The 25,805-nt window shown below is 40.5% G+C and overlaps 1 protein-coding gene across 2 annotated transcripts in view; it reads left to right on the top strand.

Moving 5' to 3' along the window:
* The window catches only part of cdkal1 (CDK5 regulatory subunit associated protein 1-like 1), a 203,175-nt gene that overhangs the window by 158,058 nt on the left and 19,312 nt on the right, over positions 1–25,805 (top strand). For both annotated transcript variants that reach the window (XM_079275747.1, XM_079275748.1), the window contains exon 13: positions 25,075–25,158. In XM_079275747.1, the coding sequence (XP_079131873.1) occupies positions 25,075–25,158 (84 nt within the window). The remainder of the gene's footprint in view (positions 1–25,074; positions 25,159–25,805) is intronic.

Below are 25,805 nucleotides of genomic sequence, written 5' to 3'. Positions count from 1 at the left end.
TCTCTCCCTTGTCTAAAATAAAAATCAACCATACGGTATATAGGGTACACTAACGTATATCATCTTGTGCTAATAGGAGGTCTAGCAACAACTTGTATTGACTGAAGTGTGAAAATAGCTGAAATTACTTCTCATTTATTGGTCAAATGGCTTTATTGATATATCCAACATCAGGCAATGTTCAACTACAATACAATATGTGGGACCAGAAGAGATTCAGATGTTCTTCTATTGTTTTGTCATTTTAGTGTGAAGAGCTTCTCATGAATGACCTGTAAATGCATTCTTTGTATCCAGCTGATGGATAGTTGGAGACTTGTTTGGGTTTTTTCTCACTTCACTGCTTCTTACTTCTACTGAAAGCTGTTGAGTCAGTTATTATCTGTCCTCTGTATTATGTACCTTTCTGTTGGCCCAGTGGAACTAAGACTACTTGCACAACCTTAACACTCATTACTGCTGAAGTGTCCACCATAGTGTTTATTTACAATGGGAGTGCGCAAATTTAACGCTATGCTATGAATGAGTGCTTTACCCAAAGTGCTTTGGGTAAAGCACTTTGCTTGTCACTGTTACTTTTACCCAGCCGTCCAATCCCAGTGGAGGAAGGGGGCGGGGGACAAAGATCCTACCACAAGGACGTGATTATTATGAGTATGTTGTGGTCGTATTTTGTATGTTATGCTTTAGTCTTTCCTGTAAACCAGACGCAACCAAAGCCTCTCAGCTGAATTCGCCTCCAAAAGGCGACCAAGCGCTCCCAGCTGGCCGTTTTTAGAAGAGAGCCTTATTAACAAGGGGTCATCCTTCATAAAGGCCATTCTGTACCAGCACTGCTCGGCATCACCACAGCTAATACGACAGGATGTGTGCTCTGTGCGTCCTTTTGTTTGTGCCTGTGTCTGTGCAAGTACAGCATGCATATTGCATATGTTTGCCGTGATTGTGTGAGTTGTTTCAATGTTTTGCCTTCCATATGGACCTCAGTGTGGGAGCATGCAAATGTTGGAATATATGTGTTTTTACGTATGCATGTATGCAGGCTTATCAACGCGAGTAATTGTTTGTCTGTGCCTGATTGCTGAACATAGCCTGTCATTAGAAATATTACAAGCCTGATTCAAAGAAACCCACAACAATCTATATGGAAATTCAGACGCATAATTTCAGGCTACAGGCTGAAACTTCCTCACTCCTATGCTGTTTAGGGATCTCAGCTTCATCCCTGGAAGAGAGAGACCTGGGTACAGAAAGAGTTATTTAGTGTGTAAATGTCACCTGTGATTTAATACTGGCGATTGGATGCACCTCTCTCCTTTAAATCTCAGTTTATCACATTATCCCACATCCACAGTCCCACAGACAGAGGACTAACACAGCCAGTCTGTGTAGGATGGATCACTGTGACTAACTACACCAGTTGCTTTGGTAGTTACTTTAGCTTCTCATTTAACAAGCTGTGGAATGCTTATCTTCCATTGTAAATTACATGTTAACACCGTTTGAAACATTGTGTTTACTTATTGGTTTTATTTGGAAGTTGCAGAGATTTTATCTTGAGCAATGTATGTTTACACCTTTCCCACTCGTCCAAAGAAAATCTTAGTGTTTTTTGTCTGGTATATCTCAAAAGGCACCATTGTACAAAATGTGTGTAAAGCCTTAGAAGCATGTTCTAAACTGCTTATTTCCATTGTGTTATCCTGTTCTTCCATTTATTACCTACAGATTTATTTGTCAAAAGAAAATTAACAATTCAGTTTTGCTGTTAAATCTTTCTTTGCAAACAATCCCAGTTTCCATTTAAAAAACGGAACCAAAGTTGTGCTTCCTGACCAACCCAGTCTGTTCGTCAAGGATCCATTTTTTATTTTTCCTGAAAAGTGTATTTTTTACAGAGACGCGGTTGCTGCAATGCCACTGAAATTGCATGAGTTGTTAAACCCAACAATGCACACAAAAAAAAACACACACCCAACACTTCCCTAAATAAAGAGGTTTTGTGCCAGAGTTTGGTCGACCCATCGATCTCTTCATCGGGCTAATAAAATCAGTCTGACTTTTCACTCCACATCTGCCTTCTATCTTTAAAGGCAGCAATCACGCACGCACATGAGCCCAGACAGAGCTCCATAGTGACTGTGTGGATACTAGTGCGTTTGCACTTGGGTTGGGTTTTCAAGAACCGGTCCAGAATATGGAACCGGTGGAAAATGCAAAAGAGCACAGAATCTATAATTCATGAAAAGATTCCTGAAAAATGAAGGTTGCACACGTTAACTTGTAACAAACTTATTTTGTCATTTTTATGATTGAAATAATATGCCATGATTTCGGTCACACCAACGATGATGTCCTGATTTACATATGGATAATTGTTCTGTTTGCTTTCTTGAACTGATTTATTTAGCACCACAAGCAAAACAAACACATTTAACCAATTTAAAGGTATATCTGCCATTTATATTTGGTGCGATTTATCAATCTAGATTGTTTTTGGTGTGAGTTGCCGAGTTTTGGAGGTATCGGACGTAGAGATGTCTGCCTTCTCTCGGATATACTGGGACTACACCGCACTTGGCTTGTGGTGCTTAAAGCAGCAAAAAAATCATCTCAATAACTCAACAGCAATATCTCTCATATCCAGATATGAGTCTGTTACTCAAATGTATTATCAACTCGCACCAAAACAATCTTGATTGACAAGTAGCACCTCAGTTAAGATTTATTTTGGGGTGAACTGTCCGTTTAGGTGATCTGAAAAAAATACTGACTTTCTGTAAGTAAACATGAGTTTTACGGTAAAGTTTTATGTGAGCAAGTTATTTGATGTCCTACCTTAAGGGGCCTAATGGTGGTTTCTTGTGTGCATGTAAACACAGTCCAAGACTTGGAGAATAAGTAACTTTACACTCGGGACACAAACACATGTTTTAAAACAAACACACACTACTGCAAAGGCTTTATTCTCATTATAACCGAGTTACAAAAACTGGGGCACAGTAGGGGGTGAAAGTGATATATTAACAGACTGCAGGCGGTGTGTGTGTGTGTGTGTGAGAGAGGAAGAAAGAATTTAGAGTTGAAACGAAAAGCGTGACAGCGAGTGTGTTTATTGTGCTTTTTAGCAGTGTTATGTTCCTTGTATGCGTTTGTGTGACAGGGATTATTCCCAAGTTGTCTTCTCCTAAAATCTTTGAGAAACTTATACGGTATTTATTTTTATCTACAAATAGTATTTCCATTGTTTTCAGCCCTTTGCCGGATGCTTGATGTGACAGCATTGATTCGTACTCTAGAGGCTAATTTGTGGTTCAACACCAGGCGACTGTACTGCAGGTGTGTATGCAGGGCAGAGGCTGCTGCTGTTGCTTTCTGAACATGAAACTAACTGTATTGGTCTGTTTCAAATCTTCAACTACGTTAACCTCTTTACTGGTCTCACAGACTATTTTCTGTTCTGAAATGTTTGGTCTTCAGTAATAATTGACAATTATTTTTGCTTTTTTTTTTTTTATAACTCAAATACATTTGTATGTTCCAGAGGATTTTCCACGAGGATGTTATCATTTTGAAACAGACAAAGTACGGCACAAACAAACAAAAGCATCCCTGCCAGAAATGTTTCAGTGGTCTCTAGATTTACTCCACCAATAACACCACTGCACAACCATAAATCTGCTGTTGACGTCTGATCAATAATCCAGCTTTATGTGTACACAACAACATTTAGGTGCAAACATAAAACCGCAGTCAACCATGCTGGAGCTTAAAATGACAAAACAGCATATCTGTATCTGAAATCAATCCGATAGTTATTGTTTAGTGGAGAGAAAGCGAGTAAGTCATCACTGTACTGGTATGATATTTATGAATGGATTAACTACATATCATTTGTAACTTTTAGCAATGACTGCCTTGTGTGACTTCAGATTTTATCTTTCTTCTCATTTTCAGAGTTGAATGTAGGCTACTGTAACTGTTCACGAGGCATCTGAAAATACCTATTCCTCTGGCCTTTAATTGTTGAGACTTGTTCCCCCTTTAGCTACAGTGTTTTGATTGTAACAGCTTGTTTTCTGCACGAGGATGTCTGCTGTTTTGTCAATGTCACGTTGCTACAGTAGCACTGCTGTAAGAGTTATGTGAGAGGACCAACGTCATTACTCACTTCTCTCTCTCTCTCTCACGCTCACTCTCTCTCACTCTCTCAAAACACCCTGGACAGGTTTGGAAAATAAAGGAGAGAATAACTGAAAGATAAATCCACACATTGAAGGAGAGAAAGTGAGACAAAAGAACCGAAACAATCACCTCAAAAGAATGAGCGGAATATTTATGGACTCAAATTGGAGAAAAGAAAACAAAGACCCTTTTTAAGTGTGACACCTAGTCACATTGGTGGCCATGGTTTTCATTTTTGGTTGTAATCTTTGGGGGAGTCATCGCTCAATGTGTTGCGTATAGATTAGTGTTTTTGTTGGTGTGCTGAAGGCCGGTTAATTGGCTGTTTGAGGCTAATAAATGGCTATAATTAACGGGTGTCATTAGTTGAGGCAGGGATGGATAAACTGTGGCAAACCAGCCATGGGAAAACAATGGAATAGAATGTGGTCAAAGTCACCTGGTACTTTTGTTCATCGGGGGGTTTTGATTAAATGGGTAGCAAGGTAAGTCTTCCTGTTGAGACGGAGGTCCCCACCTGCTTGATTGCTGTAAGACACATCTGATGATAGCACCTATGAATGGACTTAAATATGACTTTAGTATTTGTTGTTATTTATCCGTCTTTTTTAGGCTGACACAAATCTATTATGATACATCATAGAGTATTACTGTCGGTCAAACTGATGAGAATTTCATGCGTATGTTTAAAAATTCTTACACAACCCACCCTTTTGAATTACACGAAGGCCTATAGTTAAGCATAATTGAGGGTTTGGTAGCTTGAGTGACAGGTGGAGCCTAATTCTGAATCCTAACTTGATCATGTTTTATCTAGCCAATGGTTAAAACTATTGCTTTTTGCAAGAACGATTGACTGGGTACATGTTGATGGCCTAAACAGTTAACGCCTTAGTTATATCCTTTTTAATTGGTGCACATTTACATCACAGTGTAGTGTAGAATGGCATCACTGTAGAACTGTATATTCTGTATAACAAGCTTTGACCAAGGTGTCCGCTTGTGTTGAAGATGTATCGACGGCGCGTTGCAATAAAACATGCTGTGGTGAAAAGACACACACAGGATATAGGTAGTGGAAAGCAGATGTGCCTATCAATCTAAGGAGCAGTCAAAGGGTTTCCCCACTGATGTTGAAGTTTGCAGTAAGCCAGTGAGAGCAGATGATGGTCTGATGGTTATTTATTCTTTAGCGTTGTCTCCGCAGCCCTCCTATTTGTTATTTATTCTCTTTTCACCTTCAGAAGTCTCTACATTTTTGGTGATTGGATGAAAAGACTTAATCTGCTGTCTCGATTGATGGAAACCCTAAACCTGTGCTCTCTCATCTCTCCCATCTTTACCAGTCTGCCATTTCTTGCTGTCTCATCTTTTTCTCACTTCGCTCCTCTTTCTTCTTTCTTCCTTTAGCCTTCACTGCTGCTCATCTCTGAGTGTTGAAACATAAGAGAGCCCAGACTTGTTAAGGCGAGTAATGGTTGTTTGAAGTCTTGCCAGTGAAAAAGTGGACTTTAAGCCCATTAAACGGCAGAAAAGCACCAGGGATTTTCTCTTTCTTTTGACTACGGCAGCTTGTTCTTTTAAAAAGGTGAATGGACACAGGTGAGCCTCAAATGTTTGTCTATTTCGTCGTCACAGCTATTTGGTGGGTGCACACCAATAGTGCTATTATAACCAGAGTAAGGTAATGAAGGGTTTTAATACATTTGCCTTCTTTGCTCTCTGATCTGGTGGTTTAACTGTTCTATGCGTATCTGTGCGGCCCGAGTGTATTTGGCTCTGCCTGTGTTCTCTATCACCAAAATTATTCTTTCCTTTAACCCTCAAATTCATATTTTTTCACTACTTAATCGATACTGCAGTCCAAACTGTAATTTGTATTACAGGGCTGGAAATAACTGCTGTCAGATAAGCCATTCTATGACTCTCTGTGGCTTCACCGCTGGTTGTAGTGAGCATTGTTGCATTTAAAAAAAGTAAATAATCTGCATTTTGATTAGTAACTAAACTTCCAAAAACTCCAGTGGTCACTTAATTGGGGAGAAGCATTGGTCGTTTCCTTTCTGTAAGTGAAAGAAGTTCCTGGTCAGTCATTAGGGGACTTTATAAAAAAAAAACCTACGTAGGATTCATGCTAAGTTATTTGCGTACGCCCAAAGCAAGCTGAAATATTAAGTGAAATTAGATTTGAGGTTTGAGTTGGTTTATGTCTTTTACAATTGAAAAGTGCTTATAGTTACGGCTTACTAGTATGCGCACAAATAACACTACTGGTTTGACTGTTTATGATAAAGATATATAAGTATATATCATTTTAAAGTAGTGGTGCAACGGATCATACAACTTGTATCACGGATCAGAGTCACAGATCGGATCAGCACAAAAGAAAAAAGGGAGCAAATATAATTTTTGAGATCCCCGATCATGTTCTTTTACTTTGTTAGTCATCTATCGTGTTATTTTTCTTCATATAAACACACAATTCAAATGATAAGGAAATAAAAGATTGTACTTTTATTGAATAAAATAAATCTTGTCATTGGTAGTTTTAATTATAAGCTGCTTAGAGCTAGTGTAAACAGCTCATCATTTCCTCTCTAATATCTATTTAACTGGATTTATTCAAGTTTCTCACCAACACTACATTTTACAAGATTACATGTAAACACCATGATAGCGTTATTTACCTTCGCCCAATACTCATTTTCACTGAACAGATCCAGTAACTGAACGGAACCTTTCTTCGTTAGCCGTTAGCGGTGCTGCTAACGTTACTAGCTCTCCTCCGGTCAATTTAAACACAGATTGTTTACAATGTAACATTATCAGAGATAAGCATGAATGCCGATGTCCTGATCGCATATTTTACTGAATGTTGGCGGATCGTCAGTAGAACTTTATTTCACACTGTGATGGTTCACGTTAAACTGTGTCATTAATCCGTGAGGGGTGTGTCTCCATACGGATCGACAGCGGCCCGTTACATCACTAGTTGACAGTAACGTGTGATATGAAGTGAAATGTGCGAAAAGCATCATTATATGTGTAATGATGCCTCTCGAATATAATTTCTACGGTCTGGCTTCAATTCACCTCACCATCTGTGTCGCCAATTTCCCGAGTTTCCCAGGACTGGAGTTTCTTCACTCAACATTTTCCTCTCTTTGGTTACTCTCTTTACCTAATCAGCATTATAATTTGCATAAATCAACTGTCGTAAACGTAGCAGACCCATTTTTAATTAAAATGACCTGGACTTTCTCCCCTTCTGTCTTTAAGTCTCTCTTCCATCGACTGCATCTCTATCTGTCACGTATGTCTGTCATAGTGTTCAAATAAGTCCAGCTTTGAAGGGAAGAAGCCGTGCCCTGAGGGCTCGTCAGACAACGTGATGACATGATGCTTCTGTTGAAAGAAAGCAGGGAAGATCAAATGCTAAATGGCCGTGTGTGTGTGTGTGTGCGTGCACGTGCGCGCGTGCGTGTGTTTTCTTTTCTAAATCTTGTTTGAAGTCTTTCCAAGTGGTTTGAATGTTAGGATATTTCCACGAAATGTAGATTCAGTGTGCTTATTTATTAGCATGTTGAATAAACAGAAGGAAACAAAATAGATGAACGAAATAGCACAACATTTGGTAATAGTTTGTTCTAATAGTCAACTCTGTAACGCAGAGCAAAAAATACAGGTCTGTAAAAACATAAATTCCATGCCTTAAATAACTTTGATATTTTCTGAAGTTGAACAGCCTGCTGTGCTCAATCAGGGAACAGGCTGATTTGACAGGGAAGCTCGGTTTTTGTTTGATTAATGTGTTGGTCTTTGATACAGTTCTGCAAATCATCCAACCAGATTCTAAAAAGCTTAGGAGTTGCTCTCTAAATCTGCAGATATACATGCTATGCATATATTTATTCAGGAGAGAACATGACTATGCCCTCCTTTAAACAGCACCCATTGGTAAATGATTACGGTACACAACTGTAAGAAAACGTATTTAGACAGATGAAAAATGTTCACATAGAAGACTGAAGTAGAGTAACACAGTATTTATTAGAACACACATGCAGTGCATTATGTGCATTCATAACATATTAGATAATGTCTTGCTTTAACAGGTTTTCTCGAACCCACAATTCCACGGGGTCATGGTGGCTCCTTGCTGAATCTGTTTATGCCGGTGATTCCCCCGGCATTTGGCCTCAATTCCCATAAATAATTAGCTTTTATTTATACATACACTATCCGTGTAGCTTAAGATGTGTCTTGTGTGTGTTTGTCCTCGCTGTCTCTCTCACAGACCTTTCATTTCCTCAGAGATTGAATGACTCATTCGACAAGAGGGCCCGACTATAGAGAGATGTAAACTAAAAGAGAGAAAGATTAACAGGCCATGCAGTTCATGTCGGAAGCAGATCTGTGTGAACGCCTGTCATAGATGGAGAATGGCAAAAGATAGAAACGAAAGAGAGAAGAGACAACAAATAAAGAGAGGCAGACCACTTTCAGCCATCTCCTCTCATGCAGAAGGGATGTGCTGCCTTGAGCACAATCTTTTCCAGGAACTCCAGCATAAACAAATTCAGTCAAAGTATCCCTACAGCTCTTTGTGTGTGCGTATCTGGAGATGTTTGTGCATCTGTTTGTGTGTGTGTACCTAAATCTGTGTCTGTTCAACCCCTATATGATTTGGGTTGTGTGTGTGAGTCAGTGTGTGTGTGTGTATCCGGTGTCTGTATCGCTGTGCGTGTGGTTGATGTGCCTTTGACACAAGGCCGTGCCTTTCCACGCACATGTGTGTGAGTATTTAGTGCGTTTTTTGACTGCTGTACTCTGAGGCAGTATGTGTACAAGTCACTGCGAGGCCACATTGTAATCACATTGTTTGGAGAGTGTTTTCCCATCAGGACAACACATGTAGTGACAACAACTCCTCAAGCTGACGTTGAGCTACGGCACAACCGGCGCATTTAATTCCCCATCGGCAACTACAGTGAAGACTATAGGATAACTGTGTGTCCTCTGATAAGTGTGTTACCTGCTACACATGCATGATAATTCATTGAAGTATTAAAGGCACTGTTGGCTGCTGACTGTGGGGTAAAGTGTCCGTTGTGTTTGGCTTGTTGATAATGTGAATTAACTTTATTTGTGGAGTTTATAAGTATGCTTTTGAGCTCTTCCTGTTTGTGTACCCAACGTAGCGTATATACAATGTGAATAACCTTAGTTTGCATTGACAACTAGTGCTTAAGGCCTTTGTTGAGGATGTGTGGCTCATTTATTTCATGTATATGAAGACGTAGCCGTGCTTGAAATCCCAGTGCATTGTTGCTGAACTGCTGTTGCACTTTTGTCTTCATACTGTTGCTAAACAATATACACAACTGGCTCCCCTTGTGCCTTAGCTACTATTTCTATTGATATGCCTGGCTGTGCATCAGTATAGCTTACACATGATTGTTTGCCACGTTCCTCCTGTGAAATTGCGTCAAGGTAAGTGTGTGTTTTCTATTGTATTTTTTTGTAAACCCACTGCTTTATTGAAATGAGACAAATGTCTTTGAAAATGTCTTTGTTTGCATTGTTATGTTGTTTTCACTGCTATAACAGTCTACATACCAGAAGGTGGAACATCTCTCAGTGCAAGTAGTTTGTGATGATACAATTGTACTTTTTGTCTCCCTTTGGCCCAGAACTCTGCCTACACTAAAGTTGTACCCGATAGGCCGCATACAGCTGTGCTCCGGGCTCTTACAGAGCACATAGTGTGTTATGGGTTTCCTTGTTCACATCATTTTTATTATTTGGTTTCAGGCTTTAGGAAAAAGTCAAAAGTCATTCAGTGGCTGCACTAGTTTGCCAGAATATGATGTGATAGGATAGCTTATTTCATGAGTAAATAACTCTTTGCAGAGTGGTGCATGGAATGCCTCTGGCCTTTATTGAGGACACACGTTGTTTATGCATCTAATGTACCATATACGAGTGAATAACCTTTACTGGCTAGTATGGATTGAATTGAGAACTGTGTGGAGGACATAGGCTAGCTTATTAATCGAATGTGGTATGGAATCATTTTCATTTGCTTTGACCCGTTCATGGGTAAATGGCTGTTGACATTAGAGCATGACAGTGTGTGCCCATTAGCAGGCAAAACCGCCATAGGCTTTTATTGGGTACATACAGTATGCTTGTTTATGTATCAAGTGCACCACAGGCCAATATGCCAGTTGATATGTGTGTTGTTTTTTTTATCCGGTGCCTATTTACAGACATGCGTCGAGGCAAACATGGATTTGCTTTGACAAACGAGATCGCAGCAGCCTCTCAAGGCATTAAAAGGTCATTGATATTGTTTCAAACTGCACGAGGTGCAGTGAAAGACAATCATGCACACAGGTTTCCATATATATGTCATAGGGACATTTGATTACAAGTCTTTCATGCATTAACTTTCCCTGCATGTCATGTGTCACAGTGTTGTCATGTCCTGTGTCTCTGTGTAATCAGTTGTGTGTTGTACCTCAAAATACGTTTTGCATTCGCTCTGATTCACAGAGAAACAGGCTGAGATGTATTAAGATGCTATTATCGTCGACTGCCGCTGATTGTGACCGCATGCTCAGCTGTGGCTGGCTGAGGCTCAAGTCTGTGTCATTGCAGCTAGAAACTTAGCAGAGTAATCACAATCCAGCTACCGTAGCTGTCTCCATAGCATCTAGATTCAACCACAGATACAGCCGTAGTCCAATCAATAACCACATTCACAGCCACAGCATCAGCTGTCAGCCCTTTGAGAAGAGTAATGAGCCGTACATGCATCGTTTAAATCGTCTCCCTGAACTGGACTGGACCAGAACATCACATTGAATTATGCTCTCTACTTAGTACAGTGTTTTTACTGTTACTTTCAATGTTTGCATCAATAAAGAGTAGCTTTGAATTCATACAGATTGCATGGGTCCTTTACTAAAGTAAGTAAAGACTAAAAACATCTCAAGTATGCAGTGAGGTTGTTCACGCAGGAAAACAATGAGCTTACAACTAATCTACATATAATCATGATGATTACATTAAGTGCATGCATTGCTGTTTGAGACGATATTTAAAAACCGTTATGAAAGACAAAGACACTGAATTTGTTCCCAACTGCATGAAGCTGTTGTGCAAATATTGGCATACTTTTGCAGCACAATGGATAAAATGACAGAAAACACAAATATTTTAGCACACAGTCATTGTTTTACAAACATGTATGTAATGATTGAAATGAATCTACGTTTTATTTTCACTATCCATGCAACTCTAATTGGACCCTCCCCTCAAAGCCAGCCCTGCCCCATTGATGGTTGTGTGTATTTTCACCAGACGGTATGCAGCCTGACTTTTAGCTATGAGCAGAATGGTAGTGGCAAAAATTACTTTGCTTCTTGACATGTCATAGAACAGTAAAAAAAAAAAGCTGCCTCTCGCAGCAACAAAATGCTAGACTTAACATATTTGTGTATGTTTTTGTTTGTAAGTGCATTAAATGTCTTTCTGTGTGGTTATGTTCTGTGTGTGTCTATGGGTTTGTTTTAATGAGTAAGGTAGCTCCAAGTTTCCGTGTACAAATTAGCTGGGCCCTCTGTGACAAAAATAGAGGTGCTTGCGTGTGTTTGTCAGAGGTGATGAATATAGAGGGTCCATCTCTATACGTTATTTTGGATGAACCTTCAAAACCTGCTCAATCCCCAGCCGTGTGGCTTGTCGCACACATGAAAACACACACACACACCGGCCACTCAGCCTTGCCACTCAGCCATATGCCACCCAAGGGCCTGGCATCTGCTGCAACAAAAACACACAGTAACAAGAGACACACGCTGAAGTAATCACTTTTTCTATGCTGCACACAAATACATTTGGATACACGCACACATGTCTCATATAAAAGCACACACTCTGCTGTGTAAAGCACTCGTCCTTTACCTGCCGTTTTAAAAGCTCAAAAGCGCAGACGGTTAAGAGCAGATACACTGAGTGATGTGAAAAGTGAGTTGCAGTAGTCAATGCGTGAAGAGATAAATGTGTGTATGATCATCTATAATTCAGGTGTTGATACTACAGATCTCAGTTTACTGATATTTCTTAGATGGAAGAAACATGACCTGGACAGCTGCTTAACATGAGGGTCAAACGACATGGATCGATCAAAGAAAATCCCAAGATTGCGCAGGTTGCAATGGGCAGCAGAGGAGAGTGGACTAACAATCTGCCTGATCATGGGGACAAACTCCTCTGGAGCAATAACTAGGACCTCCGTCTTAGAGTCGTTGAGTTGCAGGCAGTTTTCTGCCGTCCAGTCTCTGATGGCATTGACACAGTCCAGGAGCCTCGTTAATGTGAAGGCCTCGCTGGGTTTGAATGACGTCATGGTCTACAGTGTCAAACGCAGAACTTAGGTCCAGAGGAACTAACACAGAGCAGTCACCTGCATCAGCACACATGAGAATGTCATTTGAAAACCTCAGGAGAGCGGTTTCAGTAGAGTGTTGCTTACGAAACCCAGACTGGAACTTGTCATACATGTTGTGCCTCTCCAGTGCAGCAGTAAGTTGTTTGGCCACCACTTTTTCTAAAATTTGACAAGAAAGGCAGTTTTGATATGGGCCTGTAGTTCATGGGCAAAGCTGGATCTAAGTTAGGTTTCTTTAATATGGGCTGGATAGTGGCATGTTTGAAATAGGAAGGGACAATTCCTGTAGATAATGAGGTATTGACAATAGATGTTACTGCAGGGCCAATAGTTAGCAGAACTTTCTTAAATAGAGAGGATGGAATTATATCCAGAGGGCAAGATGATGGCTTTGTCATGCAGCAGACAAACACACATGTCTGAACACATGCAGAGTCACATTCAGAGTTGTGAACACACAAACACATCGGCTGGTATAATGCATATTCAAATGATGTTAAAGCCATTTAGATCGGCCCCTTATTTGCATCTGTGCCATTAGCTGACAATGAGAGCTGGCTCGGCCTGCCAACATACCCCCTGCCTCACCTACACACACTACTTGAATTTGCATTTTGTATATCATGTATCTGTGCTGGATATTCACACTCATTCACCGACTGCTTTCCTCACATTTATGTATCTCTGGCATGGTCTTAAATACTGTAGGTTATTGATATTTGCATGCAGTATCGACACATACGGCAGCCGCTTTACCTATTCAAGTCCACACATCTCAATGACCATTAAAACACTAAACTCACAATAACACTTTCAGTACAACCATCAGACACTTATTGCAACACACTAAGCGGCGGTTTGAAGTGGTTTGTTGGAACAGGAAACAACATTTGTGTTTGAGTGTGTCCTGGGTTTTAGCTACATGTGTGATTTACTGGTCTTGAGTGAATGCTGAGGGATTGAGCTTTTTGTCTCTCCGTCTGCTTCTGATGACTGTTGCTTTGAATGACACAGCTGTGCACTAGCAGGCTAGCCTCTTAGAGCTCGGTCTGATTACTACCTGCTCCCTTTGATTAATGTTCATTATGTCTGAGTGTGTGTGTGTGTGTGTGTGTGTGTGTGTGTGTGTGTGCGCTCTCGGAGTCAATTCAAACTGCCCACCACCCTTCCACCACCATAAATCAATCAACACCATTGAAGTGCTAATATCGGCCCCTTTGTGAGCCATTTGCGCATTCAAGCCTCATCTTGCCGGAGCCAATCTGACTTATACTAATGACGAGGAGTTTTGACATCGATAATTAGATTTTTTTTTCTGAGTGGATTTCTGTAGATATTTAAATAATTGTCACGCTCATTTTTTCATCTTTGTATTGAACAACTGAATGGAAAGTATGAATCAAGGATTCAGTGAGATAGTAGCTGGATGCTCGTCTGTCACACCACCGGGTGTTCCAGTATCACTCTGGTGATTGGTCAACAGTGTGTGTTTGAATTGGATGAATTAGACACAAGCCAGAGTGATATATGGTAATACCTTGGTTATTGATGTTTGCTGGAGTTGGACAGAGTAAAGGACATTGTTACTAATATTTCCTCGGATTTGTACTCATCTTCACTTTCTGCCTAATATCTTTTGAATGCCTTATATCTACAGTATATACAGCAGAAATTCAAATAATGCAAACCTCAAATCTTTTCAATCTATGTATGCTAAATATAAGTGAAGCCAGGCCAACTGCTGGATGATATTAGAAAAAATCCCACGTGTCCGGTCTGTGAATGTGCAAATCTGAAGTTGATTAAGTTAGAATCTACCAACCGGCCCTGTGTGTGCACTTCAGCTCTTGTTGGTCCATATAGCCTTTCTCCGTCTTTCTTTCCATGTGGAAAAGACCAATAGGAGACGTCCCGTGTGTCTGTATTCTCTCCAACTGTCCAAACCCATTCTCTGTATCTCTGACACACACATACACCCGTACATAGCCTGCATATCGCCCATACGTTGGCCAGTAAGCACGCATACATCAGTGTGTGGCAACCAAACAGCCATATTACATTGATCTCCCCTCAACCTAGAAAGAAAGGGATATTTTAGCAAATTACATAATCATGACAGTAGATCATTCTTCACATGATTTGATGGGAGACCACCCTCTGAAGACGACCTTTTCATGGTGCCAGTTTCCGATGTGCACATTGTCTGCGCGTCGGTTATTACGTGCATAGCCTTTATGTCACATTGCTCGTCTCTCTGACACATAAATAGATTTGTACATCAGCCTTCACCTGATGCTATACTCACACACTGTCCGTACACACACAAACATATCAGTGTTGGTTTGTCAACTCTTTCAGACCCTGGGGCCAATAAACCGACCTCCTACATTCATCTTTGCTTTTTTTGCTGTTCACTCAGTCTATCACTCACATAAACACATTAGTGACATGCTGTATTTGTTTTGCAACTGCCACAATATGTGTACTATTTCACTTCAAGAGCGTATTCAACCTATGGTGCATTTATGTTGCTGTGAGAGCATGTAAAGGTTTAAGTAAAGTAAACTGCTTCAGCATATATTGTGTTGCCACCTGTATACTTTGAGTATAAAGCTTTTGGGTTACATTTACATTAGCAAGATGAATCCAGTGCATGCACCACTTTCCTGTAAGTGCAGTGCATCAAGGATTGCCTTTGAAGGGAAGGATGGCCAGACCGTATTAAATTCAGTGTAAAATAGCTCTTACGGTACAGTAGGATTAATAATACAATATACACTTTAAAATATGGATCAAAGCTTGTAAATACTTTCAGGTTTATAGTATTTTTTTAGATAATGATGATGCATTGTGAAGGTTGCATCTTGGCTGGCAACCTCAGAATGAAAAGTTATTTTTGGGATGGTTCTATATAAAGATATTTTGAAGATATATATATATTTTTTTGTGGCATTTTTGCCTTCATTTGACAGAAACAGTGTACATGGTGGGAGAGAGACGGGTATGTCATGCAAAGAATTCCAAAGGCTGGAATCAAACCCGGGACGCTGCGGTAACGTAGCGTGCACTGTCACCGCTCTCGGGCATGGCCGTATATTTAAGCGGGACAGACCTTTTGACAGGGGTGCCAAGCGTAAGTGAGAGTAAGGAAATCATGTCTAAACGACAAGCTGTGTAGTCCACATGTGACACATCGTACCTCAACTCAGCTTTGTTTTTATACCAAAGTAATTTACAACAAAGACAGACAAACAGAACAAAAGAAAGGAGACAAACCCAAGAATAAAAGTAAAACAGCGTAAAGAAAGAGAAATGTTAGAGAGGAAGTTGAAGCCGATCTAGCGCGGTAAAGATATGCATATCGTGGGGTTATCTCAGAGGGATCACTGGGGGTGGTTGATACATGAAATCGAATGAATGAGCTTCTGTCCGTCTGTTATATGATACTTGCTGAACTTGTGAATTAAAGTTAGCATACTGTCTATACCAGTAATAGCCCACGGCTTTGTAGCGTTAACTCTTCTACTTTTCTTCCTGTCACTTCTCCCGATAGGAATGTAACATTTCAACAGTGTCCCTTTCCTTGCATCAAGATTTCCTGTCAGCATTTCTCATTCTGCGTCCTCTCTGTACCATATAGTCACAGCAACCACAGAGTGGCTGTGTCCCACGATGGCTCGTCTGCATTCCGACTACTTTTCAAACTGTGTTTCTTATTTTCCCCGGGAGTAAACACAACATATGTACTTATATCTCTCTGTCACTACTTTCACTTCTGAACATAGTTCCTGGTGCTACAATAAATTCTGAACCTGACCTCATTACATTTAGCACAAATAGTTTTCAAGTGCTGGATCCCAAGACAGTAGTGGTTTACCAGGGCTTACTTTCAAAAAAGCGTGAAAAGCGTGTTCAAATTTAGACAATAAGAAATCTCAGTTAGTGTGGAAGAAGGAAACTTTGGAGCAAATTATTAGACCATTAAATCTCTTTAAAGCAACTCACAATTACCTTATCTTCACAATGTTACAAATGATGATCCTGATTGAAAGGGCTTGTGTGTTTCTGATCACTTCATTGCTGTTTTGCGTGTTTGAATGCACATTCCAACCCATTCCTCATGTCTGCCTCCTTCCGTTCCACAGATCTCCCTGTCTCACCTGTGGTTACTGTCTAATAGAGAAAAAGTACAAAAGGAAGAAATCAAATGCATAAAGAAAATCAAATCTTATTTTTCTTCCTTTCTATATGTCCTGGGTTCATCTGTTGTTTTCTTGTCCTTGGGTCCCCGAGTTAGTCTGAGAGAAAAAACCAGCGTAGTACTTGACAGTCCATCCGTGTACCACTTCAGGATGGACCATCAGTGGGACATATAAAGAGCACACTGAGCCATGCACGCGCACACAAATACACCCCGACACACAATCGTGAGGCCATGAGGGGAGAATCAAAATGTGGAATGTCCAAGAGCGAACACTACATCACAGAATACTTCAACCTCCTGTCGGGGTTCTGTACGCACAAGAGAGAGAAGAGATGGCCGTCTGTGGACGATGATAGTTATTAAGGGCATCCTTGGCATCGGTTGACATGGACTGAGCTCATTCGTTTCTTGTGACAAAAGAGTGCTACGGTGATGTGAAAAACAAAAATGCAACAAGTACAAGCAAACCTGTTTAGAAAACCATATACTTGTGCTAAATTCGACATTCAAAGCATTCATTTAGTATTATCTATGTAAAGATATAGTGTGTATATATAATGTCTACCTGACCACAGAAGGAAGTCGCTCTCCCTCTGTGTGTGTTGTTATCTGAGCCTCTCTGTTCTTTTTTGAACATAGACAGGCCGGCCGCACGTGTTTTTAGTGCATGTTAGTGCATGTTAGTGTGCCCCACTGGCTGATTCACGGCCCCCGCTTTGCACTGCGCTCATACGGCCGTACCAGCTGATACCGGCGTTGTCACGGAAGCCTAGCACCCACCCTCCGGTTCCCCCTCAGGTAAACACTCGAGCTCTGTCACCCTTAAGACCCTTTACGCAGTTTACAAGCAAATTCAAAATTGACTGGATACTATGAACCCGATGTAGACTTTAAATGTAGTTTACATGATGCACATTCAGTAGCCAGTTTATTAGGTACACCTCACTGAAAGTAATGTAGTCGACCCTCAATATCAATGGGGTGGACAAAATATCAGAACCACCTCGTTGTTGCATTGGTTGTCTGTCCATCCACTATCCACACTACTGTTTACATGCCACATGTATTCGCTGACTGTCGGCATTGGAGACTGCAAGAGGCAGAGTTCGACACAAACAACTGATCACATCTGTATATTTGCAACTACTTCCTATCTTTACATTTGTTTGAAAGTGTACCACCTTTTACATTTGGAAAGACGGTTGTATTCTGTTACAGCGACAGGCCGATGCTTTTTCACTCTCTTTTCCTCTCGGCAGCGCACACAATTCTCTATCTTATCAGTTTTCCAAACCAAATTTGCAATCGCTTTTATCACCGTTTTATTTGGTTTTGCACGATTTCTAAAAGTCCGAAGAAAAGGAGCAAGGAGGCCAAGATAGTACATGCATCAAAGGTCATGAGGCGGCTTTTAACCCAATCAAGCATAAGGAGTGCATGATCCCCGCCTTATCCCACACAGCCACCAGGACGGCCTTGCAGCTCATGTTTTTTTTCTCCCTTATCAAAACACATGCATGCATTTCTGTCATTCTTACAGGACGACTGGAGGGCTGGCCTTGAACAGCAATCAGACGCATTTGCTAGATATGCCTCTCTATGCATGTATGATTTGTTGTGTCTTCAGGTGTGGCCTCCAGTGATAATCACACTGCTATTGCCAAGGCATTAGTTTCAGCTGCAATTATAGATCAATGTGGATGTATAGATGTGTGCATTACACATGCATTTTCTTACACTTTCTCTTGTCTTACACACAGATACACACATGAATTACACACGTCAAGGCCTCCCCCGGCCCACGGGGGACACAACGGACAATCAGTCTGACAATTACAGCTGAGCTCTGATTGATGCTGCAGTTGCGAACACACACACAATTTCAGACACAGACGCTGTAATGCCAAGGGCTTGATCCCCACACACACACACACACACACTCTGTCAAACAAGCACCTCAGTGGATGAATAAATAAAGGAGTATGGAATGTTTTTACGATTTCTAATCACTCTGGCTGCGTGAGATATGATATCAATTTTAACCAGAGGAAAGAGACACATGATCAATGCTTAACAGTATAGAGCTGTCATCAAAAGAAAAGGTGATGTAGGTCAAAGGGCATTGGTCTGTCCGGAGGCGAGGGCTGCTTTATCTCCTGTAGGCGACATACACGTTTTTTATTGTTTCTTTCTTTTGCGGCCGGGCAGGTGTCTGTAGGATGATTTCTGTGTATCACCAATATGAAGTCATTTTGTCCAGTTCATATTTCTACTCATTGTATTAATCAATGTAAGAGAACTTCAAATATTGACGAGGAGTTAGAACGTGCAACATGATTGTCAGCTGATTGATGTCCAGATATATACGAGCACTTTCTTATTTCTGCTTTCAGGTATACGTTTCGCATCATGTGTATTTGGTGTTAGTGGGATTGTGTTTTTGTGTGTGTGCATGTCATGTTTTTTGTAACGAATATTTCGGAGGCTTTCATTCCGTGTTTTCTGCCATGTCTCTATTTTGATGGGATTCATTCCAGCATCTGAGACACTAAACAGGCTACTGTCGTGTGTGTGTGTGTGTGTGTGTGTGTGTGTGTGTGTGTGTGTGTGTGTGTGTGTGTGTGTGTGTGTGTGTGTGTGTGTGTGTGTGTGTGTGTGTGTGTGTGTGTGTGTGTGTGTGTGTGTGTGTGTGTGTGTGTGTGTGTGTGTCCTTTGACAAACTAGATCTGTCACTGGTGGCAGAACAGACTTTCTCTTCTGTTGGATAGCTGTCTGATTTTGTGTTGCTGTGCCGACATACAGTATGTTTTGAGTTCATAGATTCAGTAATGTCAAGGAGCAGCACTAGTATCATGATCTTTAGTTTGTAAAAATAGAAATGCATGAATCAGCTTTATCATGATTCTTTACTCCTTTTCTCAATTTTTCTCTCTTTTCTCTTTATTCCTTTTGTTAAACTTAGTCAGTTTTTTACAATTAGCTGCAATGTAATGTATCCATCTTTATACAGTGTTAATTTAACATCCATATTGGATTAACAGTAAAGTGATTGTGTGGTGGTAACTTCTGGTTTGGCCTACAAAAATATTTCATTAATATTAATAAGCATCTTGCTGATGAATTGTTATGGTCCAGAGTGGTAGTTAAAACATGACGATACAATCCCTGTAACATCTGTTCACCAAACATTAAAAGCCTTGAAAACTACACTGGCGATAATGTGAATTGTGCTACTTGTGTCGGCCCTCAGTCAGGTCAAGAACGTGACTTTCACAGAATGAAAGTGCTCTGCAGAACACGGTGGACTTGTGCGCACTGTGCTGTGTTAGAGACGAGGTTAAGAGATTTTCTAAAATAAGCGTACGATCACAAAGACAGGGAAGTGCTATAGATTGGGTTTGGAGTTTGTTTGTGTGAACAGACTGACTTTATGTTGCAAATTTCAATGTATATTCACATTTGCAGAAGAAGTATGTACATACATACATTCACGGATACACTTGCCATTTGCCCGGTGGATGGATTTCCAGCTGGTTAAACATAACAAATCATGTTTTAATGTGTTCTCTCTCTCTCACCCACACATTTACATTCTGTTACCACTGATATTTCTAACCCATTGCTTCTCAAAGTGTAGTTTATTTTCCGAAGCTTAAAACCATTCATATCAGTACTTTATTTAGTGCAGCCAGCGAGTCAGAGGACCCGTTTCCTTGGACATATTACAGTAGAATGTAAACCTGATACCTGACAAGTATTGGAAACAAAGATATGAGATGATTGGTCTACGCCGCTTTGCAGAGGCCAAAGATTTGAAAAGTACTCGGACAACTCAAGTATTTAAAGAGTTAATGGAGTACGTTCATCTTTCCTATTTGCTTCGACATTTTCTTTTAACCTTCTTCAAATCCATCCTTTCATCCTTTCTAAATGTCTCATGTTGTTAGTGTAATACTCTGTGTCAAGTTTATGTTCAGGGCTTGTTCCAAACAATTCATTTGTACAACTTTGATCTGTGTTGATTTTACATTCGTCCCCACAAACATTTAACCAAAGCCACCCTTAATCCCCTCAGTCTTTGTGGCAAACAAATGCCTCTTTTACTTTGTTTTTTTGACTTTGAGGGTAAAACAAAATACCCAAACCAACAGGGAAGCTTTTTTCTTCCTCTTTCAAGAAGCTTATTCAAAGAGAACCTGCAAAAGATCAGCGCATCTCTCTTTGGCCCTCTAAAATCACTCCCTGCAACGATTGTTTAGCAGGCAACAAAACAAAATCTCTCTACAAGGGGCTACAGAAGTGTGTGTGTGTGTGTGTGTGTGTGTGTGTGTGTGTGTGTGTGTGTGTGTGTGTGTGTGTGTGTGTGTGTGTGTGTGTGTGTGTGTGTGTGTGTGTGTGTGTGTGTGTGTGTGTGTGTGTGTGCGCGTGCGTGCGTGTGATTTGTGAGCAAGAAAGCATCATATTCCACCATCTGTGTGTGTGTTTGCATGATACGGTCGAGTGAAAGTGTACGTATGGAATGACAGGAGTGATGAGCGTGAACAATGAGTTTAATAAATAGATGAAGACACAAAAATGATTCGGTCCGAGTAAGTAAGAGTAACGCATAAATGTACAATGACTGGGAGGATTGTAGCTCTGGTGTGTATTGGTCAAACACTGGTGAACTGTACTGATGATGACAAGCGGAACATTGTTTGGGGGGGGGGGTTACTACTGTAACAAGTGGAGTTATCTGAGGTCTCTATCCTCACTACAATGATCGACTCGTTGGATAACATTTTATGAATCATTTATTCATGTTTATATACCACTTGAATGAATGTCAACCAGGGGTACCACTGATTGTTGTGTTAAGTTATGTAGTTATGTCACAGAATAATTAAGTGTGTGGTGATTACAGCTATGGAGCAAGATCTGAGGATACCTCTGACCAACGAGAACCAAGTTCATTTCAGAGCAGGCGCCATCATTGTTGCTTTGATTGGTATCGCACTGTACAGCCGCGGACACGTTGAATTATTATCTTCATACATTGTCTATAATATTACTATCTATACAGAATATCGCATCCTTAGGTGAGGATTTAGTGTGAGCTTTAAAGGGAGTGAGCATGTAATACACCACGTTGTTTCAGAAAAGGGTCAGATAGTGTATTGCGTCCTCATTGTAGGTACACGTCTTTGGTACTGGGCGTTAACATGTGGCTGCCATTGTATTAAGATCACAGTCGTGCTGTAAATTCGTTGATATACTACCTTTACTGTCTTTCTTTGTTCAGTATTGTCATATTGATGGGCAGGTGTGTAATCAGCGTATTTGTAGTCTTCATTTGTTGTTTGTTTCCTTTGACACTGACTATTCGCTCCTTATAATTAATCCCATGCAACAGTCTGGCTGTTTAGTAGTCTGGTTAGAAACATAATCCAGTTCCATGCTTAAAAAAGAAGAAAAGGCAGGGATGCAATTTAGTATGGCGTCTGAGTGAATTGCTCCTTTTTGTTTGTGACGCAGATGAGAATGTTGACTACTATTCAAATCCACAGTTCTCTCATTATCCCTGTTGTGATGTGGATTAATGATCAATTAAACTCATGATCCCACAAATCTGTCGTGGATCAGCTGTGTACCACGGGACGTTATTCTCTCTGATGGCGAAGTAAATAACCGTCTCTCTGTGCAAAGACGTACACATACACGGCTTGTTTGGTATTCTGTGACGTTTTTCAATAACTGGAGTAAATACGAATCTAAATGCAGACTCTCACACCCAGATATGCAAGCAAAGACCAGCCGTCACAAGCAGAGACCAACACATCATACACTGCATACAAATGCATACGCATAGCTCGTGGTGTGGTGCACATGAGTGTGTGCAGCTCATGAACTTTTCATTTAGTGCATTCACTATGTTGTCATATGAGAGGTTTATGCTTGGTTGTGTTCATGCATGATCATACTCTTTTTCCACAGTTCAATCAACATATTAGGATAAACCTTAATCCCAGATCATTGCTCCTCGCTGGTTGTTTCGGGGTGGATTAGGTTTAATTCAGTCAGGCAGATCCATACAGATTCACATCGTACACATGTAGCTTTCAGTTCATCCAGATCTCTCTTCTGGTGCAAAGTGTAAAACTGAAAACTAAATAACTTTAAGAGGCTTTGGTGAGGTGACACCCCCCCCCCCCCCCCCTTGTACTGTACCCACATTTTAAAGGAGAGTGGGAATCTTTCAACTTAAAAAAAATGAAACAGAATGATAAAATGTTGAGAGGCGAATCCTTAACAATGTAAATGTTTTTATAAGCCAAACATCCTTTTTTCCTTTAATATATGTACAATGCTGTGAACATTGTCTTTGGCTCATGTGCTTAGGATTTTAGCCTCACGGCAGAGACATCTGCCTTCAATCCAAAGGAGCAAACAAAAGGGCCCAAATCAAATGATCGCCATCCAACAATAATGTTCAAAGGATGTTTTTTTTCCACCCTCTTTTTCTGAAAATTGCTCTGTTTGCAGGAAACAGTGATTTATTTGGTCTCTTTTTAAGTCTGTCAGCATGCCTGTGCAGGTGCTGCCTGTTGGAACAAACACGCACGCGCACACACACACACACAGAGTAAAATCAGTAAAGAAAGAAAGTAAGGCGAGAGGGAATTCTAGTGGAAGGAAGTGAGGTATGAACAACAAAGAAAATGCGGGAAGGAGGGAAGAAAAGAGCACAGAAGATGGGTGTCTGCAAAAATGGAAAGACCCTGAGCAATGTGTCGGAGCCGTGACTTCTAAGGCTCTGACATATTGCTACAGACATGATCAGTCAGCACATTTTTTACAGTACGGGGCTCATCACTGACGGTTAAAATGCAAATACTGCCTATTGAGCCTACAGAACAACTACATGTTGCTGCTATATTAAACCCAGGTGGTTTGTGATGGACTGCTGGCCGGGATAAACTTTCTGTGGCGGTTCCTCACATGACAAGATTATTGCCATGTTTTTATAAGCCAGCATGCAGTGTTTTTAATGTGCTAAATACACCCAAAAGTAATTGTTCATCAATCCAGACACTTCAGCGGACGCATTAGACCATCCACAGAAATATAAAATGAATGTGGACCCTCCATGATTACAGTCAAATATTTGTCAAAAATGAATTGTCAAGATACTCGTCCATGGGGGACAAATGAAAAATAAAAGATATTTACTTTCTCAGTCAATCCGAAGGTGGCTTTATTCATGCCTGCAGTACTTTGTACAAAAAAATATCTTCTCGTCTTTGAGTCGACAACATTCTTCATAGTTTCCCATACTAAATATCTTGATTGGGAGGCCGTGTTGTAGTGTTTGATTTTCTGATTTCCTGAACAGTCTGTTCTCTTTTAATTGTATCCTGCGTAGCCGTTCTTTTTTGTAAGGAACTGAATGTAACAGTAATCACTATCCTCTCAGCAAAAGCGCTGAAAGCGAAGTGTCTCCAGAACCTTGAGATTGTAATTAAATGTTGAACTGCACCAACAGAAAACATGAAAGTGCAAAACTTTGATTGAATTGAGATCTTGATGAATGGAAGCATATTGTGTGACTGAGGCAGCTTGCTGCTGTTGAATTGAAACCGAACGAGATATTCCAGCCTGGATAACAAAAGCAGTGTAGCCTTGCTTGTGAAGGTGCAGGAGATACTCCTATTGTACATCAACTAAGTTCAGCATTTTGTGTTTGTGTACGGTCACATTACATCAACAATGTGTGTCAGCAGATGGAATGAGTAGATCTGTTTCAATGTGCAATGAAAGAAGGTTGTTCTGTCCGCTCAGTTAAAGCAAATAACCCTCATTTCTAACACGTTTCTAGCAGAGTTCTAGAAGAAGAATATTCAGCAAAAATGTGAAGTCCTTGAAGTAAATCAGAAAAAAAACATGTTTTTAAGTGAATATGCATCCTTCCTAACTCACAAGCTCATCACCAGCAAGAAACAGACTAAATCAAACCAAAAGAGATGCAGAGACTGAGAAGAAAGTAGAAAAGATGATTTGCAGGGATATTAATCCTGCTTTCATAGGTTACAGTCAGCATATGACTGAGGACACACACACACAGATGGCCACGTCTATAGATGAAAACACATTTGCACAACTGCTGCATGAAGGGCTGATGTTTCATCAGTCAATAATCGTGTATGTGTTTGATTTTGTGTTCTCTCTCTGTCTCCCACTCTCCGTGTAGGTCGGGGAGAGGCAACATGTGTTGGTGACGGAGGAGTCGTTTGATGCTCAATACTATGTGTCTCACAACAAGTTCTACGAACAGGTAAGATCATTGTTTTGCTTTGTTCATCAAACTTATAATCAAGCTGAGTTGCACTGGCTGGTATGATGTCAAAATCTGCTGAAGAAAGATTCAGCGGGCTGGATGTTTGTTGACACTTTGGCATCCTAAAGATGAATCCTAAAATAGTTCAGTTGGCCCACAGACTCTATCCACCATCGAACACGTACAGTGAAAAGCAGTCAATGAATCTGTATTTGATGAAAATGTTCCCGTATGTGAAGCTAATCCAACCCTCCCTCATTTTCACACTTAGTAAATCAGGTCATAAGCTTTGCTTTGCATGTGACAGAGTACTCACAGCAGGTGTCAGAAGCTTAAGCATGTATTGACTAAAGTAGGTTAGCTTTAACATCTCACACACACACACACACACACACACACACACCCTGCGGTGGTCATGAGTGCATTTGGCTGCTGATAGCGGCAGTACTTTTTGCTTCTTTTTTTTACAGTTTTAAAATTAAGGTCAGCCCTAAAGACATGCACATTCCATCCTACACACACATACAGCTGTTCACATACACACACATCCGCATGGCTTCAAAGGCCCTCGACCTGTGAAAAATTCACTTGAAGACATCTTCAAATAAATCAATTTCCTCCTGCTTTAACCATCATCAGAAACA

The sequence above is a fragment of the Melanostigma gelatinosum genome (genome assembly GCF_949748355.1).
Source record: "Melanostigma gelatinosum genome assembly, chromosome: 9".
Taxonomy (NCBI): Eukaryota; Metazoa; Chordata; class Actinopteri; order Perciformes; family Zoarcidae; genus Melanostigma; species Melanostigma gelatinosum.
The sequence above is the reverse complement of the archived record's forward strand: the minus strand, read 5'-3'. Positions and strand labels throughout refer to the sequence as shown.